The sequence below is a fragment of the Phacochoerus africanus genome, chromosome 3, assembly GCF_016906955.1.
Source record: "Phacochoerus africanus isolate WHEZ1 chromosome 3, ROS_Pafr_v1, whole genome shotgun sequence".
In the NCBI taxonomy this organism is placed as follows: Eukaryota; Metazoa; Chordata; class Mammalia; order Artiodactyla; family Suidae; genus Phacochoerus; species Phacochoerus africanus.
In genome coordinates this window covers 62,761,091-62,782,571 of record NC_062546.1, presented here as the reverse complement: position 1 = coordinate 62,782,571, position 21,481 = coordinate 62,761,091, and the positions used below count along the sequence as shown (strand labels likewise).

At 45.6% G+C, this 21,481-nt stretch overlaps 1 protein-coding gene across 2 annotated transcripts in view; it reads left to right on the top strand.

Annotated features, from left to right (window-relative positions):
- PRAG1 (PEAK1 related, kinase-activating pseudokinase 1) overlaps positions 1-16,224 on the top strand; it is a 48,074-nt gene extending 31,850 nt beyond the window's left edge. For both annotated transcript variants that reach the window (XM_047771915.1, XM_047771916.1), the window contains 2 exons: positions 6,802-7,541; positions 14,915-16,224. In XM_047771915.1, coding sequence (XP_047627871.1) covers positions 6,802-7,541; positions 14,915-16,078 — 1,904 coding nt within the window. In that variant the 3' untranslated portion in view covers positions 16,079-16,224. The remainder of the gene's footprint in view (positions 1-6,801; positions 7,542-14,914) is intronic.
- Positions 16,225-21,481: the final 5,257 nt, after the last annotated feature.

Sequence of the window (21,481 nt, the reverse complement as noted above, 5' to 3'; positions counted from 1 at the left end):
CCTTTCTTCTTTCATGGCGTTTACAATCTAGTGGGGAGAGAGAGGCAGTGAGGATGATAAATGAGTCAAGTAGCCCATGTGTCATAATGGCAGTAAGTGCCATGGGGACAAGTCAACCAGGATGGGGGCAAGCAGGTATGTGAGCACCTGCCAAGGGGAGATAGTAAGTTAAGTCCACAAAGATCATCCATCAGTCAGGATGAGTGACAGCCTGACCTTCATCCAGCCCTTGCTCTCCCACTCAGGCTATTACCTGAGGCTCTGTAAAAAGAAACAGAATTTTTTTAAAAGGGGTCCCGTAAAAGACATCTTAAACTCTACAGCTAAAAATAATGTGTTTTCTGACAATTAAACAGGCTTGTTAGACCACTTGATCCTCAATTAGTGGGTTCAGGGAGTTCCTGTAGTGCGTGGTTCAGCGAAAGTGAATCTGACTACTAACCATGAGGACTCAGGTTTGATCCCTGGCCTCGTTCAATGAGTTAAGGATTCAGTGTTACCATGAGCTTTGGGGTAGTTTACAGACGCGGCTTGGATCTGGTGTTGCTGTGGCTGTGGTGTAGCTATATCTCCGATTGTACCCCTTGCCTGGGAACCTCCATATGCTGCTGGTGCGACCCTAAAAAGACAATAAATAAATAAATAGACTCAGTCTAATATGTTACATTGGTGTTTGGCTCTAGCACAGAATGTCCCTCCCTGCACCAACCTCCCCCGCCCCCCCATCCCCTATGTAGACAGAGTCATGGGTTTTGTTTCTGGAGATCCCTTACTAAAGGATGGATAAGTTATCCCAAAGGGAAAAGGTACTCATTTTAAGATTGTCTGTGACCTGGAGCCTCACCATATCACTAAAGAAAAGCTTCATCTTATTGCGTTGTTGCCTGCCTATAAACTGAATTTTCTATATCATCCCAGAAATTTTTATGCATTTTTTCGAATATCATAAACCTCTACATGTTTTTGTACTTACTATATCTTGAAGTCCTTCAGATCAGAACCTCTAAATCTATCTCATTTTTTTTTCCCATGCTGCATAATTTGTCATTGAATGCATTGGTTAAACCCTTCTCTTGTCAATGCATGTTTAGGTTACTTTCATCACAGTTCTACAGTAAGATCCTGTGACATGCATTGAAATAATTTGATGAGCATATCTGTAAGATAAATTCTTAGAAGTGGAGTTGATATATCAAAATGTATATGCATTTTAAATAATGTTACCAAATTAACCTCTTAAAATGTCAATTTATGCTTCCATCAACAGCATGTGGAAGTGCTTTGAACTAGCTTTTAATTTTACTGTTAATTTGGAAGAAAACCCTAAAAGATTGTGTTGTAACAGGATTGAAAGATCATGATTCCAGAACCACACATGGGCTGTAGACATGGAATATTTCCCATGAGCCTGTCTTCCAAACTGAGACCGTGCTTCTCCTTTTTTTGCATGTAAATCACCTTGTCATCACTATTTCTTGGGATGATTAAGTGGTCTGGAAGGACCCCTCACAAATGCCGTATTTCCCATCCTGTTGTAAAATGTTAATAATATGCTTCCATTTTCTGACCACACTTGCCTTCTTGAAAAAGCAAGGGTTCCTCCTGAAGAAATGCTTTGCTGCCCTCTCCCTCTTTTTTTTCTTTAAACATTTAGACTTGAGCCTGTTTTGATTATGGGGCCAAACAAGAGGTTGCACAATTTTCCTTTGGAGGAAAAAGTTACCACATGTGAGGCTAGAACATCCCCTCCGTCCCTCACCCTTCACGTCTTTTGGGGTAAGGAGAGGGGATTTGGCTAAAATCTGCGAGACTGCCACTTCCCATGTGACAGTGGCGAGGTGCCTACGCAGATGGCTTTAGTTTTCTCACCTTTAACAAGAAGGGACTGAACCAGGCCACAGAGCATAGAACAAAGTTTTTCACCATCTGCTTTGTTCCCTGTGCCTTGCCTTTAGTAGATGCTCAAGAAATACTGAATAAATGAAAGGATAGATCTGTACAGCCATTTCCAGCCAGCCAATCTCTTATCTTCATTTTTAAAAAATTATCCAACGAACACTAAGTATTTCAAACAAAAGAAAATTCAACTTGCTTTACTTTAGGTTGGAGAATAAGCAGGCACCAAAGCTAAAGCTTGGAGCTGGAGAACTCCTAGCTGGGACCCTGACTTTTGTCCCCACATTTGCTGTGGCCCAGCTGCTGTCAGAAGGCAGAGACAGGCGCCAAAGGAGCTACACAGGCTCATTTACACAGTTCAGAACTAGACTGACCACTTCCTCCTAAAGCCCAGCTCCGATTTGGGCTGTAGGGAACAATGAAAGTACCTATTAAAACTCAGCCAGAAGAGAGGCCTCTGTAATAAGGAAAACCTCAGAGTGCCGGGTTTGAACTTTTGGCCTGCATTTCTGCATCAGCGTTAAGCTCTTTTTCTCTGACCACTGAAATCCTGATTCTTCTTTGCTTTCTAAATATAATGGCACCAAACTAGTAAACCTTCCTCTCCCCACCAAGTACAGCACATGTGATGTGTAGTTTCCTCCTACAAACACTTTTTCTTCTTTGAAGCACAGGTACTGAGGAGAGGCCAGAGGTGTTTTACTCTGTAGATGGCTATGGGCATCATATGCAGAATTGGAAATTGGAAGGAAAACTTAGGAAATGGGATTCGTGGCTCCCTGGCCCAGTTAGTGTGCAAAATCATTAAAAAAAAAAAAAAAACTACCAATGGTTAACTATGATGTAGGCAGACTTCCTAGAAAAATATTTTCCATTCTCACCCTTTTTACACCCTTAATTGTAAGCCAGAGTTTGGAAATAGGGTGATCCAATACCAGCATAAAACTGGGATATATTTGACTTCGTCTCACGTGCCTTTGGATTTGAGTCCTGCGAATACAGGCTGTTGGCCAGTTTTTCACGATTTTTTTTTTTTTAGGCACGTTTTCCTGAACCAGTGGTTTGCCTGTGAATTTTGAAACTCTTTTAGGCATCAAGCCATATTTGTTCCCTCTTTTTACTGGCTCTTCTAAATGCAGAGGGCGGCAGCTGCTACAAATAGTAAGAATCTAACCTCTGTGGGGCCTATGGGCCTGTTTGCAAGGAGTCAAGAAAATGACAGGACCAGAGTGGGATTTTAGGGATGTCCTCTGACCCCACAGAAGACAGCTCCTGCTTGTCTCCTGGTGGAGAAATCACGGTTTCATCAAAAGTAGCCTGAATATTAAGAGCTGAGAATTCTGTGGTCCTGGGGTGCCTAGGGACAGTCAGAGTGAATTATTGCCTTCTCACCAGCTGCGGGTCCACATCTGGAGATAGGAATTCTTTTAGGGGGGGAACACCTGCAGCATCTAGAGATTCCCAGGCTAGGAGGTCTAATCAGAGCTACAGCTGCCAGCCTACACCACAGCCACAGCAACACCAGATCTGAGCCGTGTCTTCGACCTACACCACAGCTCACGGCAACGCTGGATCCTTAACCCACTGATCAAGACCAGGGATCAAACCTGCAACCTCATGGTTCCTAGTCAGATTTGTTTCCACTGTGCCATGACGGGAACTCCTGGACATGTGGATTTCGGAATGCCTCAGGTCAGAAGGTGGTGCACCTGTTGCCAAATGAGGTGATTTTTTTCCAAATACAAAAATCATGGTATGTGTACGTAATGCCCAGTCATATGGGGAAAGTGCACGTTTCAGCTAAGCCTCAGTTCACTGGATGAGGTCTGTGTAACTGGCTGGAAGCCTTCTTAGGCACTGCCATCCTCTGATTATTGAGTGCTCTCAGTAGAGGTTGTTGGGTGGCAAACACCTAACCTCTAAGAAATAAAGAAAAATGAACCAGCCCACAAGCTAATCCTTGAAGCCACGCCTCCTCCTACTACTCAGTCTTCCCGGGCGGCTTACCTAAGTGGTGATGGGGTTGAGATCTGATCAAACCCACTGACTCACAGTTCCCACAGGAAAGCAAGAAAACACACACAGGGCAACAGAGAAAATCACTTCCTTCCAGCCGCCTGAACACATGCTTTATTTTTCTGCATTTAAGCAGAGCCTCTTGGTTCTCTTTGGTAATCTAGGGAATAAGAATTGTTACCATTTTTTTTTTGTTTGTTTGTTTCTTTCTTTCTTTTTAAGATTCCTGCTATTCTTACGATTGAAAAGTTTTCTAGCAGCAGCTTGTGGGAACTAGAGATGGAGAGAACAGTGGAGGCAAGATAACTATCTGCCTGGAGGTATTTTATTTCAGGAGCAGCTTTGAGATAAAATGCATATGAGAAGCCATTCAAAATGGAGAGAGTGGCTGACTGGATAGGCTATTAGTGCTGTCAGGGGCCTTCCCAGGCAGATAATCTGGTCAGTTTTCATATTAGGAAACTCTGCAGAGAAAGATTGACAGCTGGCATCAGAGTTCATCCCCTGTGCGCCCTCAGATCAGAGCAGAGGTAGAAAGGGGCGCGGTGAAAGTATCAGGGAGAGCCCTACACAGAAGACTGACCAATAAGGGGGTGGGAGTAAGCATAAGGTTTAAAGAGGAGACTAACCAAGAAACTGACACAAACCTCCCCCACTGGTTGGACAGAGGACCAAGAGTCCTGATCATCAGCAGGCTGTCCCTGTCACTGGAGGTGCTAATTAAAGCACTCACAGGGATTCTGGTCACACTCCACTCTGCTTCCTTCTGGGCAGTGTGGGGTAGGGGACCCAGGACTCAAAGGGTTCAGAGCCTGCTGAGTCTACCTGCAGTATGGCTCTCCCCTCCTCCAGCTGGCTGGTCCTTGTGTGGCCCACGTTCCTGCTGTTGAGGAGAGAAAACACAGGCATGTAAAGCTGACTGGTCCTGACTGCGCCACTACTGCATGATTTATAATTAACCTGGGCCTCCTGGAAAGGGTAGAAATCACTCAGTCAGCCCTGCTGGCAGGCAGCCCCACCTGTCATTAGCAACTCGGGGTGAGGTGGGAAGGAAAACTTGCTGTGATCTTGATAAACCACCAAGAAGCCATAGTGATTGCCTCCTGGAGACCGGGAATAGAAGAATCATTATGCTTTCTCTGGGGTTTGGTGAGAGATGGTGGCCCTATGGCCTTGCTCTGTGATATCAGACATCTCTTTGCACGAACCTATGGGTTCCCAGTCCTGTATTCATTGAGCTGCATTGTACCAACTTCTGGGGACATGGCACTGGGGCTTGTACTGGGCAGGAGGCCTCTGCTGTCATTCACTGATGCTGCGCTGGTTGGTGGGTACAGATGTCAGTGTGTACAGATGTCAGTGTCTGAAAACATGGGCATCCACCTTGCTCGCTCCTGCTTATGGAACATCCCAAGTAAGGAGATCCCCATGTCGATGGCTTGGTGACAGCCCATTCTGTCCCCTTTTGGCTGGAGAAAGCAGCGAGGGACTCAGGCATATTCAGAAGCAGCCCTACAAAGGCCATGTGCCTCAGTGAAGTGAGACAAAACTAACAGCACTTTGCTTCCTTTGAGGCCTTTCTCCACTTGCCTCAGGCCTCTGTGTTTGTTGCACATCTTTCATTCTAGTTGTGCTGCTAAGGTGGGAGAGGCCCAGAGAGGGACTACATGGCCTGCGTTAGGTGACATGCACTGTCAATTTAATGAGGGGCACACATCGTAACTCCCTATTTCCTTGACTGTGAGACCCAGGTTTCTTTCCATTTTAAGCTTCAGGACAATAGGATACATTTTGTAATCTATGACTAAAGTTAATTGTTTTTAATTCCCTGAAAAGCTGTTATTAAAATAGTAGGTATATCTTTGAGTCAGTTCTTGGAAAGATATGAGTATTATTTCAATCCTTTCCCGTCTCCATTGTCAATACCATTTCATACATTGATAGGAAGAATAAAGTCCAATCTTGGCCCCATCTAGACTGGCTACCCATCTCCCCTTCTGTGATGTTTCTGAACATCTCCATGCTCTGCCAAGACCTGAGGCAATGATGGAACTTTCCCAGAATCACGTCAGTATCCCCGTGCACTCCAGGAACTGTGGGACCTAAGAATGACTCACTTCCCCTGGAGATTGGTTTCTTCTTTTATAAAATCATATTCCTCTGTTTTCTAAAATGTCTGTGGGTCTGCTCTGTGCCTAAGACCACCAGGGTGTGTGTCAGAACTCATTGAACTAGATGCTAAAAGGGGGGAGTTTTACTGCAGCCAGATTGTACCCTCTATAAAACCTGACTTTTCGAAAAAAATCCAGTCAAGCCACACTTGTTCACAAGTTTGTTGCTATTATTGCAACATTGTTTGCATAATATTAGAAGCAACCTAAGTGTCCATTCAGAGGGGACTAGATAAATAAGTTATGATACTTGCATATGATGGTACATTGTGGGATAGCTATCAAAAAGAATTAGATCCACACATCATCAGATGTGGCATATCTCCAAGCCATAGTGGCAAGTGAAGAAAAGGAATATTCCAATCAGTGGGTACCATTTGTTCTCCTTTGTGTAAATGTGTGCTTCTGTGTTTGTTTGGATTGTGTGGCAGAGCTCCAGAAGGATGTATGGGGAATTCCCAGCAGTGATTTCCTCTGATGAGAGGGACTGGGCCCTCAGAGACAGAGTACGAGGAAGACTGCATTGGCATTCTATACCTTTTTGCATTTTGAATTGTATTCATTGTGCATATATTATCTCTTTAAGAAATAGATAAAAACGAAATAAAATTCATTTCTTTGATCAAAAGAAATAAAAAAATAAAAATGGCCCACAGGACCCTGAAAGTGATCCGTATGGGTCTTCTAGCCTGATGGTTTCTATTTCTCTTTTTTTTAGGCACATCATCTGAGCCACCGCACTCACCCATCAGCAGTGGAAAGAAGCTCTTTGCCCCTGTTCCGTTTCCTTCGGGTTCGGCTGAGGATGTGGCCCCCAGTGGCCCCCTGCAGCCCCCACCTCTGCCCCAGAAGAAGTTAGTGAGTCGGGCTGCCTCTTCGCCAGATGGCTTCTTCTGGACCCAAGGCTCCCCCAAGCCAAGAACTGCCAGTCCCAGGCTGAACCTCAGCCACTCGGAAACCAATGTCTGTGTCCACGAGGAGTCCCACTTTGGTGACTCCTCAGGCCCCGGCCACCGCCACCAGCACATCTTCTCCGCTTCCGAGCCTCTGGAGAAAACGTTCAAAGGCAGCGGCCACTGGGGTCCCTCCCGGGGGCTGGCGGGCAGCGGAAGCCTCCAGGGCAAAGGAGTCACCTTGGCCTCGGCCTCCCAGCTGAGTGTATCTGGCCAGGCCTCTGCGGGCAGCACCCAGCTTCAGCTCCACAGCCTCTTGAGCAGTATTGGCAGCAGGGAGGGCACCTATGCCAAGCTGGGGGGGCTCTACGCCCAGTCCCTGGTCCGCCTCGTGGCCAAGTGTGAGGACCTCTTCATGGGTGGCCAGAAAAAGGAACTGCACTTCAGCGAGAATAACTGGTCCCTTTTCAAGCTGACCTGTAACAAGCCCTGCTGTGACTCGGGGGATGCCATTTATTACTGCGCCACCTGTTCTGAGGACCCCGGCAGCACCTATGCTGTGAAAGTAGGTACCACCTCTCCTTCCCCGGGCTGGATCCAGGAGGAGGGTAATTCCTAGAATGCTCATGATTTCACTTTGCCTGGCCCAGGACATGATGAGAAGTGATTTGTAAAGTGAATAGAAGGTTCAGGAGTTCCCGTTAGGGCTCGGTGGAAATGAATCCAACTAATCCATGAGGACACAGGTTTGATCCCTGGCCTCACTCAGTGGGTTAAGGATCCAGCATTGCCATGAGCTGTGGTGCAGGTCGCAGACGCAGCTTGGATCCCACATTGCTGTGGCTGTGGTATGGGCCAGCGGCTATGGCTCCAATTCAACCCCTAGCCTGGGAACCTCCATATGCCACAGGTGCGGCCCTAAAAAGACAAAAAAAAACAAAACAAAAAAACACACACATGATAAAAGAAAGTTCAGTCTGTGCTTTCAGGAATGAGCCTAGGTGATCAAGCTGGATTGAGGAGACAGTTGCCTTTTAATGTAACATAGTTCATTCATTTATTCAGCAGGTTTCTACTGAGTGCCTACTATAAGCAAGGGGCTTTAGATCTGAGTGTGTATAGGTGAACATGTGGTTTCTTTGGAGCCAGACAAGAGGTAGACGGTTAAGATACCATACTTCCATAGAGCCAGAAGGAGAATTAAACCTGGGTATCATCTTGAACAATAAGAGAAATAACATTGGTTGAATGATCCCTATACAGCTAGCCTCATGATGGGTGTATTAACTATATGATCTCTAATCCTCACAGGTAGGTAGGTTTTACAGGTGGGGAATCTGAGGCTCAAAAATGATTAAGTTATTTGCCCAGAGATAGATGGTAGCTGAGGTAGATTTGAACTCTGCTTTGTCTTATCTCCAAACTCTATGCTACCATCCTGACAGTTAAGAAAAATGAAGTTCAGAGAAGTGACTAGTCTGAAGTAACAAGGCTCTTTATCTTTGGCCCTGGATCGAGGCTTTTGCTAGCACACCCCACTGCTCTCTTGGCACACAGCTCTGAGCAAGGTGGTAGAACCATCTCTACCCATCTGGCCCCTCTGGTCTCTGTCGTGGACTCTGGCCCTTCCATCTGGCCCTATCTTAGCTTTTGGTGCCCCTTGAATACCTGGTGGCCTGTGGTTCTTCTATAGATGCAGACTTTTGTGAAGAGTGAGGAAGGAACTCTGAGCTCTTTTCTGCCATCACCTGTCCCAAGACATTCTTTTATTTATATTTAGAAAAAATGCGGGAGTTCCCATTGTGGCACAGAAACAATTCCGACTAAGTATCCATGAGGATTCAGATTCGATCCCTGGCCTTGTTCAGTGGGTGGGGATCCGGCATTGCCCTGAGCTGTGATGTAGGTTCCAGACACGACTTGGATCCCAAGTTGCTGTGGCTGTCATGTAGGCTGGCAGCTGTAGCCTGGGAACTTCCATATGCTACAGGTTCGGCCCTAAAAAGCAAGAAAAGAAAAAATAAAATGCAAACAGCAAACTAACATACATGAATTGTTCTTGATGGGGGTAGCTTCCTGCTCACCAGTAAGATTTTTTTTTTTTTAATATTATGAGTTTTAGCCAAGGAAAAAATTGCAGTGAATTTTACTTTGAGATTTTTTTCGTTTTAAAAATTGGTGGAGTTCCTATCGTGGCTCAGCGGAAACGAATCTGACTAGCATCCATGAGGCTGAAGGTTCGATCTCTGGCCTCACTCGGTGGGTTAAGGATCCAGATCCGGCGTTGCCATGATCTGTAGTGTAGGTCACAGACACGGCTTGGATCCCAAGTTGCTATGGCTGTGGTGTAGGTCAGTTGCTAAGGCTTTGATTCAACCCCTAGCCTGGGAACTTCTATATGCCACAGATGCAGCCCTAAAAAGAAACACACACACACACACACACACACACACACACACACACACACAAAGAAAAAGAACCAATCCCAGAGTTTCCCTTCCTTTTAGGATGGTGTGTATCCAGTAGAGCAAAGAGTGAGTAGACATGGTGTGAGCTGAATGTGATCAGCCTGGTTATCGGTGTCAGCCCAGAGTCAGGGGTCTGTATCCATCCAGTGAAAGGGATATAAATTTGAGCTCCTCAAAAGTCAAGGGGTGGAGGTGACTTTCAGAAGTTCTTTGCTTCTGCCAACTCAGTGGACTTGAGAAAGTTATCTATGACTCATGCCTCTGCTTCCACCCTGAATATTTCCTCCGTTTAATTGCGTCCCTTACTCTCCCTATCCTGTCTCCTGGCTGGACCTGGGGGCTCATTCGCTGTCAGAGACAGCTGACCACTCCATTTGAGAAAGAAAGTGCCTGGTGGGACCACCTTAATCCCTCTTGCTCATAAGGTAGTAGTGTGACCTACTAAGGGGCCACCTGGTGCAAGATCTGCTGCTGGATCATAACCTCTGGGTAAAGGGGCTTGGTTTTTATACCCCTAAGTGATTGTGATATGCAGCTTGGATTCTATTCTCCAGTAATAATGTAGATTTAGCCACATTCTCTGAAGAACAGTGCAGAAAATTCAGCATTCCCAGGGGCTATTAAAAGCCAGCATCCTTCATTTCCTTCAAAATCTAAACCAGCAAGTAGACCTTAGTCCTCTAAGGAAGAGAGCCCCAGGGGTCTCCTGTTTGATTTTACTGAAGTCTTGGCAGCTGAAGGACTATTTCTGCAACGTGTGAAAAGGAAATTTGGAGAAAAGCTTCAAGTCTGGGGAATAACAATACCAATCTGTAAACGTGCCTAGCCTGGTGATGGGGGGGTGCGGTGGAGGGGAGGAGCATCCTTCCGCATGCGCAGCTGTTCCACTTCATTAGTGCTGCTTTTACACGGGGTATAGTCTTCTGAATACGCAGGATAGGGAACAGGTTCCTTTTGGCGCCACCTGTCTGTCCATCTGTGCCTGGGAACAGGAACCTTGGGCGTGGGTCCCATTTAACAAAAGCAGAGCTCTGCTCTGCTCCTTCCTGTGGGCTCAGGACCCTGTAGCAGTGAGGAGATAAAGCTGCCTGGCAGAGCCCTACTCCACAAATATGAGGCGGGCGGGGGATTGGAGGAGGGAGAGAAAGAAAGAAAGAAAAAACAAAAAACCTAAGCTGTGTGCGTTTTCGAAGCTGTTTCACGTCTGTCAGATAGCACTCTGGTTCGGTAATTAGGGACCTGTGTTAAGCCAGCTGGGCTTTATTTAACAGATGTGCCTTAGCCCAGATTTTCAACGATGAATTGGCCCTTGGCACCAAAGTTTAAATTGAGACTCTGCTCAGTGAAATGTTTGAAATTTGAGCTAAACCAAATTTTTGTGTGACTGTCTTGAGGCAAAACACAAGTACAAACCCCCTGAAAATGAACCGGGAGCAATGAGGGGAGTTGGGCTGGAAAAGAAGCCTTCCTTTCCCCCTTCCTCTGCTCTCAATCCCAATTCCATGCTGTAGAGTCATCTTGGAAGCCCCTCCCCCCTCCAGGGCTCCCCCACTTATTAATCTGCGCCCTAGCTCTTGTTCAGGGCAGTGAGGAAAATTCTGGTCTTGCCAAAGGACCAGCCCACTGATTTTTGAAAGGCATCCAGCCTAGTTGCCCTTTACTTTGCTCCTTCATTTACATCTCTGTGCAAACTGTCTGGAGCTCAGGCGGGGAGTGTTTACTGGGCCAGGCTTTTGATACCCTTGAGAAAAGGGATCCTTGGAAACACATCCCAGGCTCCCCAGGCTCGAGCCAGCTGCACCCTCTGGGTCTGTACAGTCACCATCCAGCCAGCTATGGATTGCCCAGCACCACCACAGGGCTACTGCCAGACCCAAAGGCAGTCACCATAGCCACCTTTCCTAATGAGTGCTCACCTGAGCTAGGCATTGTGTTGAAAGCCGCACCCGTGTTGTGTCCTTTAATGGCCCGGTGAGGAGGGTCACTGCCCTGATCTACAGAGGAGCAAACAGACTTTGAGATAAGTACAACTGATCTTCAATATTCATGGATTCTGTGTTTGTGAATTTGATGCTGAAATTTATTTGTAACTCTTCAACAATATTTGGGGTGCTTTTGGGTTCATTAGTCCAGTAATGAACTAGCACAGAGTGGAGGCAGAGATGAGAGTCACCGGACATGTAGATCTTCTTCCGCTGAGGTGGAACTAGGGGACCCTCTGCCTTCTTGCTTCAGCTTTCACACTGTAAACAAGTGTCTTTTTCGTGTCTACTTAGTGCCTCATCCTTTTTTTTATTTTTTGGAGATTTTTTTCTCTTTCTCTTTTTTTTTTTTTAAGGGCCACACCATGGCAAATGAAGGTTCCCAGGCTAGGGGTCTAATTGGAGCTACAGATGCCAGCCTACACCACAGCCACAGCAACACCAGATCTGAGCTGAATCTGCAACCTGCAGCACAGCTTACAGCAATGCTGGATCCTTAACCCAATGAGCGAGGCCAGGGATGGAACCTGCATCCTCATGGATCCTAGTGGAGTTCGTTAACTGCTGAGCCACAATGGGAACCCCTGATTTTTTTCTCTTTAAAATGGCCATGCTAAGCACTGAAGTCCTGCCTCCTGTTCCTAATGTCTGGAAGGCTGTGATGCACCTTTGAGGGGTGTTAGGTCATTGTGACTTACAGTGTTGTTGGCCATGAGTCAGTGTTAGCGCATCAACAATATCTATGAATAAGGCATCTTGAAGGGGAAACACACATACAACAAGGTTTTCTGTTGGCCAGTTGTGAACATCTTGTGACCAGAGGCTTGCAAGTACTTCTCACTGTGTTTCCCCAGGGGCAGTATGGTTCAGCATTCACACATTCAGTGTTTGTGGCTACTTAATAGAACATAACAATGGCAGATAATGAGAATCAGGAGTAACTTGACAATGTCTGTGGAGTTCCTATTTAAACTAAGATCCCTTTCACTCCAAAGCCCATGCATTTGACCTCTGGGACACTTCTCTGATGTGTAAACTTGGGCAAATAGTTTAACTTCTCAAAGTCTCAGTTTCCTCCTCTGTAATAGCATCTACCTCATCAAGTTCAGTGAGATTTTATGAGACACTACATGAAAAATGCTTTGTAGGCACCGTGCGAGAGTTCAGTAGGTGCGCGCTGTAGTTGAGTAGCCCTTAATGGAGGGCATGACTTGAACATCTGTATCCTTAGATGGCACAGCAGCTAGGTCCATACACAGTGGTTGATATTTATACACAAAACTGTTTTTCCAAGGACTCCTCCCAAGTTTCCTTTAGTGTAATAATTTTCCAGAAGACTGCCATTTAAAAACCAAATACAGCTGGATTGGCTAGGGTAAGAAAGAACCTGCAGCAATACCCTTTGGACATCATTTTTTTTTTTTTTTTTAGTATAATAGGAAGCAAAGTCTGGGATAAAGTGTACTTCCCTTTTATTTCTATTCTATTTCTCTAATAGAGAATTCACTAAATTAATGTGTTAACCCCCAGCTCCCCAACTGTCTTTTAAAGAGTTTTCTCAGAAGCTGAGCTATTTTATGCTGGGTTTAATGCTGAGAAGGCTTGTAGAGCTGCAATGTAAATAAATCTCTTTGAAAAGGTGCTTGCATAGAACTTATAAAAACGTCACCTGTAAGCATTGTGGGGCTTCATAAACACTGTTGTAATCGTTCGAGTGTGGCATGCAGCCGCCTGAAGGGTTATTTGGGGATTGTTTGCAGGATGATATTTTATAGATGCCTTTCTTCTCAGGATTACACACTGATCCTCACTTTGTATAAAGCACGGCTGGGATGGCACAGTATTTTTTTTGAGAGGGGCACCCACAGACCACCTTTGGTCCCTTTCAGTGTAATTAGAAGGAAATCGAGGCTTGGCAGGAGCCATTATGTCTGGCTCAAGACTCACCTTCCAGTTGTGTGGCCACCAGGGAAGGATTCCTGTTGCTCAAGATTCTATGGTAGCCAGCACTGTCATTAGGACAGAAAGATGTAGATGGGGTGGGAAAAACAGTGTGGGAATTCCTCAGAGGAGCTTGAGATAATCTGCTTGTTTTTTTCCCACCTTCAGTTCAGAGGGTGCCTGGGGCTCTTTGGGTTCCCCATTCCCTGGAGAGCTTTCTGTTTTCTTTCAGCTACTATGACTCACCCTTGAAGGTAGAGTGCATGACTTCCACTTAGCGCTTCCACTAAAATCAGCTCTGCAGGTGGTGCCAGCCAGTAGATATATTAACCTGGATCTAGAAACTAGGGCAGCCTAAGAGAATTTGACCAAGCCCTAGAGGTTTACAGGCCTGCATCTGCCCCTGAGATTCTCCAAGAGGGGAACATCCCAGCGGTCAGATACATCTGCTGTCAGGTAGCTGCCAATTCAGGTGTGAGGACTGGGTGATGAGGCTGACTGCCTGTGTAGGCTCTTATCTGGCTCCCTGAGAATTTGTCCAGCCCATGCTGTGGGCAGGGAGATGTCTTCCTACCAATTCCAGGGGCCCTCACTGCATGTTCTGTAGGAAACTCATTCTTGGGAGTGGATGATAATTTGAGGTTTGACTTTTTTTTTTTTTGTCTTTTTGCCATTTCTTGGGCCGCTCCCGCGGCATATGGAGGTTCCCAGGCTAGGGGTCTAATCGGAGCTGTAGCTGCCAGCCTACGCCAGAGCCACAGCAACGCAGGATCCGAGCCGCGTCTGCGACCTACACCACAGTCGTTAACCCACTGAGCAAGGGCAGAGGTTTGACTTTTAAAGAAATGTCCTAATCGCAAAGTGATGGTACCGTTTTACATGCCACCAACAATATATGAGTTCCCAGTTCTCAGCATCCTCAGAGACACTTATTACTGTGTGTCATTTTATTATAGCCATTCTGGTGGGCATCAGGTTGGTCTGTCATTGTGGTTTTGATTTGCATTTCCCTCATGACTCATGATGTTGAACATCTTTTCATGTGTTTATGTCCATTTACATATTTCTTTGGTGAAATGCCTATTGATATCTTTTGCCCACTTTTTGATTAGGTAATTTATCTCACTACTGTGTTGCAAGAGTTCTTGGGTAGAAATCATTTTATCAGATGGGTGTTTTGCAAATATTTCCTCACACTCTATTACTTGTCTTTCCATTTTCTTAGTATCTTTCAAAGCACACACGTTTTGAATTTCAATAGGTCCATTTATCCATTTTTTTCCTTTTATGGACCATGCTTTTGGTGTGGTATTTGAGAAATCTTTACCTAACCCAAGGTCTCAAAGACTCTCTAATGTTTTCCTCAAAAATATGTTTGTTTGGGCTCTCACATCTTAGTCTCTGTGATCCATGTTGAGTTAAATTGTATGTCTAGTGTGAGCTAAGGTTTTAATTCACTATTTTGCATGTGGATAAATACCCCAGCACCATTTGTTGAACAGAGTGATGACTCCAGCTTTTGACCTCACTTCCCATTTTCCCCACAGATCTGCAAAACCCCTGAGCCCAAAGCAGCCTCCTACTGCAGTCCTTCTGTGCCAGTGCACTTCAACATCCAGCAGGACTGTGGCCACTTTGTCGCCTCCGTGCCCTCCAGCATGCTCACCTCTCCGGATGCACCCAAGGTCCCTCTGCCTGCGCTGCCCTCACACCCCCCTTCCCAGGAGCAGGACTGCGTGGTGGTCATCACCCGAGAGGTGCCCCACCAGACCGCCTCGGACTTTGTGCGGGACTCAGCCACCAGCCATCAGTCTGAGCCCGAGGTTTATGAGCGGCGCGTGTGCTTCCTGCTCTTACAGCTCTGCAACGGGCTGGAGCATCTGAAGGAGCACGGGATCATTCACAGAGACCTGTGCCTGGAGAACCTGCTGCTGGTGCATTGCGTCCCCCAGGCCTCCCCTGGCCCCTCCCCCGCTCCCTCTGCCCCTCCCACCACCATATCCCCTGCCCCTGCTGCTACCCCTTCCTCTTGTCCCTCTGCCGCCCTCCCAGCCAGCGTCACCCCGACCCCGCCAGCTGCCCCCGCCTGTCAGGGAGGGCCCAGTGAGAAGCACTTGCCCCGACTCATCATCAGCAATTTCTTGAAGGCCAAGCAGAAGCCAGGCAGCACCACCAACCTGCAACAGAAAAAGAGCCAGGCCCGCCTGGCCCCCGAGATCGTGTCTGCCTCCCAGTACCGCAAGTTTGATGAATTCCAAACAGGCATCCTCATTTATGAGCTGCTCCACCAGCCCAACCCTTTCGAAGTGAGGGCCCAGCTGCGGGAGCAGGACTACCGACAGGAGGACCTACCCCCACTGCCCGCCCTGTCCCTCTACTCGTCAGGCCTGCAGCGTCTTGCCCACCTGCTGCTGGAGGCCGACCCTATCAAGCGCATTCGCATCAACGAGGCCAAGCGAGTGCTGCAATGCCTGTTGTGGGGGCCCCGGCGGGAGCTGGTAGAGCAGCCGGGCACGTCGGAGGAGGTGCTGTGCACCACGCTCAACAACTGGATCGACATGAAGCGGGCCCTGATGATGATGAAGTTCGCGGAAAAGGCCGTGGACCGCCGGCGTGGGGTGGAGCTGGAGGACTGGCTTTGCTGCCAGTATCTGGCATCTGCAGAGCCCTTAGCCCTTTTACAATCGCTGAAGCTCCTGCAGCTTCTGTGAGGCCGTCCCTGGCTTCTTCCTTACCCAACCCCCTTCCTGCACCCCCCTGCCCTGCCTTGCTTTGGAAACACCTGTCGCTCCTGGGAAATGGTACAAATGACTGCGTACTTAGATGTAATATATATATAAAAAATGTAAATACAAAAGGCTGAGGATGTCATTGCCCACTCTGGTCTGGGGTCCCTTCCTCCCCAATTCTTGCAGTTTCCCCCTGCAATTATGTACATTCTTAGCTCATTTCAAGGCCCTGAGGATAAGCATGGCCAGCAGAATGAAGCCTGGACTCTGCCCTCACTACCCCATTATGAGAGCTCTTTATCATCTTGTTAACTGACTATTAAACAAACAAACAAACCCCTCCATTTTTAACTAAAATTTTTGGTTGAGTCATGAGCAAATCTCTTTTATCCCCAAGTGCCTAAATGCACTAATACTTTTGGGGGGTAAAATTGTTTTTAAGCCTCTTATCACTTCAAGAACCCTTAAAGTGTCCTTGATCTTATACTTCTCCTAAGACAGAGCAACAAGCCACAAGGTCCTGGGCATGTCAGAACCAGTCAAGCTTCCCTGCTTCTCTACCCACCTAACAGTCTCTTAGGAATAATCCAGACACAGCTGGTGTGATCCCAGAGTTTCAGAATTCAACCCATCTGCTCAAAGTCCATTTCCCATTTTCTAAGGCTGGTTATCCTTCGTATCAGAAGCCTGGCTGAAAACAGAAGCCACCCTAGGTGGTTCAAATGACAAGAACTTAACAAGAGACAACTTAGAGAGTAGTTAAAAAAAAAAAAAAACAGGGTTAAGAGAAGAACAAAGGTTGATGAGGCAAAAGCAAGGGCTGAAATGGAGAGGATTCACTCAACCTGTTTCCCACCTGTCCTCCCCACGCCAAGATAGTGACACCAGCCGACAAGAGCGCGGGGACAATGCGGTTGGCAGGATCAGGAAGAATGGATGGGGTGCCAGATGGAAAATGTCCCCTAGATAAGGACAGTGCAAGAATAGAACTCACGTGTTCCCAGTTTTATTTTTATTATTTTTATCATTATTATTATTATTATTATTTTTGTCTTTTTGCCTTTTCTAGGGCTGTTCCTACGGCATATGGAGGTTCCCAGGCTAGGGGTCTAATCAGAGCTGTAGCTACCGGCCTACGCCAGAGCCACAGCAACACAGGGTCTGAGCCACATCTGTGACCTACACCACAGCTCACGGCAACGCTGGATCCTTAACCCACTGAGCAAGGCCAGGGACCAAACCACAACCTCATGGTTTCTAGTCGGATTCATTAACCACTGAGCCACGGCGGGAACTCCTGTTCCCACTTTTAGACTACCAGATCCCCTGCTCTTATACGCTCCTTTGGGTTTCCATTTTTTAAAAACTCAGTTAACACACTTATTGGCATCTACTATATCAACATTTGTTACCATGACTCTTAAAATGATCAAAACTAGAGACACAAAAAGTCACTAAAGGAGATCTCATTTTGGCTCAGTGGGTTAAGAACTCAACGTTGTCTCTGTGAGGATGTGGGTTCAGTCCCTGGCCTCGCTCAATGGTTTAATAAGGATCCGATGTTGCTACGAGCTGTGGCATATGTCACAGATGAGGCTTGGATCCGGCATTGCTGTGGTGCTGTGGATCCAAATGCTGCAGGTGCAGCAGTAAAAAGAAAAAAAAGTCATTAAATACTCATTTGAAGTGGAAACAGCCCAAGGCCCTTGTATTTTTACCTAAAGGGTGGTCTTCCAGCTTGCAAACAAATTAATTTCTTAAACTTTATTAATAACTATGGACAATTTAAAAACAAATGCAAATATCTTAATAGCTGTCCTAGAACTCTAGGAATGTGGCTACCAACCAGAATGGGGAAATCTCCTATGTCCCTTTTTGCATGTTAATTTCACTCCTTTGCAGGCTCTGCCTTGTAGCCTGGGACTCCAGGTAATCACACTCACACTTCCAAGCAGGCTTGGTGAAAACTGGTGGTGTGGGAACATTTGTCTTTTCAGTTGTTGCTTTGGCATTGAGGGAAGAACTGGTTAAAACCAGCTTCCAAATATGTATAAGAGAAAGAGTTTAGAACATCAAAATCATAATAATTCTCCGTAGGATCCATTTTTCTGTTTCAGGAGGTATTATTTTGTCAGTTGTTTCTTCCTGGGAATCTTCCTGGCAAACCCTGCCCTCGTTTTGCTGTCTTTTGTTTTCTTATTCTTTCTCACTTCAAATAAATAAACAATGGAGAGAGAGTAAATGAATATTCTGCCAGGGGAATGCAGCGCTATTTGGAAATACATGTCTCAAGAGGAACATTTAAAACCTCTGAGTTAACTGCACCTTTTTTTATATGCCACCTATTTCAGGGGAAAAAAAATTGAGATGGTAGAAAAGGTTTTAAGAACCAAAACGAGCCCAAAATTAAAGGTGGAAAGAGACGGAACTATAGCAATAAATTCTGATTGAGAAGAATGGTAGCGATCAAACCTAAAATTTTTCTTCTGAGCTCTCTGCCAACCTAGAAAAGTAGAAGACAGCCAGCTGCAAAATTCTTGGGTAACTTTAGGAAGCAGTTCATCTTGAAGAACAAACCTTTTCCCAGTGCTTGGTTTTGAAGGGACTTTGTCAAGGATTTCCTTGTTTAAAGGTATTGAATGATGTTCCCAGAAGCACATATAGAAAAAGATGAAAAGATATTTTTCTGGATAGGGCAATTTCTTATATCCACTGTTGATAAGTCCAAGTGGGGAGCGTTCAGGCCTAGCTTCATGGAGGTGGTTCTGCAGAATACTTGCCACCCACTCATCTCAATGGATTGGGCTTTATCATGAATGGGAAATCACATGGCTGCAAATATTTGGTTTGGCAAACAGCTTCAGTCACACAAAATTCAAGGACTCAGCATATTTTTTGTTACCCCAAAATACACCTGGGATGCATGGCTTTACCTGATAGAAAGCTCAAACAGCTAATAGATTTAGTCTAGAAACAAGAGTTTCTTCCATAGGACTGAGGTTTGGAAATAAGCAGGGACCATTGTATGACAATCTCCTAACATCCAAGTATTTAATATTCCTGTTATCTGTGAGTTCATCCCCTCCTTAGCTTTCAACCTGACTACTGGTATTTAAATCCCAGGGTTTTTCCCCTCCAATTCTGAGTCAAGTTGCCCCCACATCCTTTCCACATTATAATGTTGGTTGTTAATAGGCTTTTCCCTTTTTTCATGCCAAGATGTGAAATCTTTCTCTTCTCCTAAATTCTTTCCTGTAGGCATTACAAGGCAGGCATCTAAATTATTATATCCTTGCCAGAAGCAAGATAAGTGCTTCAGGGATGATTTATTTTTCATAACACATGGTTCAGATCTAACAAGACAGGGCTCTGGGGAGCTGTAGTTACCACTTTGTGTGACAGGTCTTGATTTTCAAAGGCTAGGGGCTGGAGAAACCCCCTTTGTGATGCACATGTGTACACAAAACAATGAAGATTTTGAAGAGAGAAGACACAAGTTGCTTTAATGACTTCTGTGAAATGTGTTCTTTAAATATACAGCCAATAAAGGAAACAGGGCTTTCCCACTCAAGAAAGTCCATAAATCTTTGAGGATCTAAGGATAAAGCTTATTAAATCTCATTTCAATAGTAGATTTATAGTGTAAAATCTGCTTGGCTTATATAATAGAGGGTGTGGTAAATGGAATTGATTTATTAGAAAACCAAAACTTAAACCAACTGCTGTCATTGCTAAAAATAAAAGACAAGAATAAAACATCTGGGGCAAGTTCTATGGGATAAAAGTCTTGACAAATTACTCTTTCCTTCTCTTTTCCAATGCTAATTAATGTGGTTAATGACAGTAAAGGAGACCTATTTCAGGTATGAGATGTCTTTGGAGGACCTGTGCCCTGGAAAGGAAGTCATCTTCAGGAAAGGAGTCCTGAATTAACCCAAAAATTAACCCAAAAACAGTATCACTGATTGGGGGGAACTGGGGCTGGACCAGAACTTCCATGATCAATTTGGACTGTTACTGGATTCTGGGTGTTTAATCTTCTCTGCTCAGCATCTTTCCTCCTGGGTCTTGACTACAACCATCCCACCTTTCTGGAATGGAGGAAGCAAAGTCAAGTTTACTCAGGATTTTTCTGCATGCCAACAAGCCAACTTAGTATCAGATTATCCCAGGAGAACTTAAACATGTACACTTATTCTAAATGCTGGAATCAAATCTTTCCAGATCCTTTACCAGAAGTGATGCAGCTCTTTCCTACAAAACACTGTCCAGGACGCGGATGTGCTTAGACTACCAAAACATTTACATATGGGAAGAGGATCTAAAGATCATTCTTCAGACTCCCAACTTAGGGATAATCGGCATGGAAACAGGTTTCAGGAACTGAGCTCTTCTTCTAAGGTTGGAAGAGAGGGCAGGAAATGAGAAAGCGAGATTCAGAGACAAACCATCTGCTTTACCACTTGCCTGGATCCAGGCTTGAGGACTTCCCACAACCCCCAAAAGGATATTCTTATGTCTTAGTCCAGTCGGCCTGCTAGAACAGAATGCCATAGTCTGTGGCTTATGACAACAGAAATTTATTTCTCACAGTCCAAGAGGCTGGGAAGTCTGAGATCAAGGTGTCAGTAGATTCAGTTTGGGTGAGAGCCCACTCCCTGGCTCATAGATGGCCATATTTTCATTGCATCCTCAAATGGCAGAAAAGGCAATGGAGCTCTCTGGGTCTCCTTTATAAGGGCATTAGTCGCACTCATGAGGGCCCCACCCTCATGACTTTCTCAGCTCCAAATTGCTCCACCCCATAATGCCATCACATTGGGAATTGAGTTTCAACATATGATTTGGGTTGGGGGGAGACGGGGGAGGGTGGACACAAACATTCAGTCTAAGGCATCACTCTTGTCAACCCTTTACTGGGATCATGCTGATACTATTCCAGTCTCAAAGAGTTCTAGCAATGTGAAAGCTATAGATTTCAATTTCTTTTTTTTTTTGTCTTCTTTTTGTCTTTTTTTGCCATTTCTTGGGCCACTCCCGCAGCATATGGAGGTTCCCAGTCTAGGGGTTGAATTGGAGCTGTAGCCACCAGCCTACGCCAGAGCCACAGCAACATGGGATCCAAGCCGCATCTGCAACCTACACCACAGCTCACGGCAACAACAGATCCTTAACCCACTGAGCAAGGCCAGGGATCGAACCGGCAACCTCATGGTTCCTAGTCAGATTGGTTAACCACTGAGCCATGATGGGAACTCCAAGATTTCAATTTCTAAGTTTACAAAAGATTCCTTAAAAAGTCAGAAAGACTTTAAGAATTGTGTTCTTTACGTATGTCCTTTCTTTATTGACCATTCCCATCACTATGATGATGGAAAAAATTTT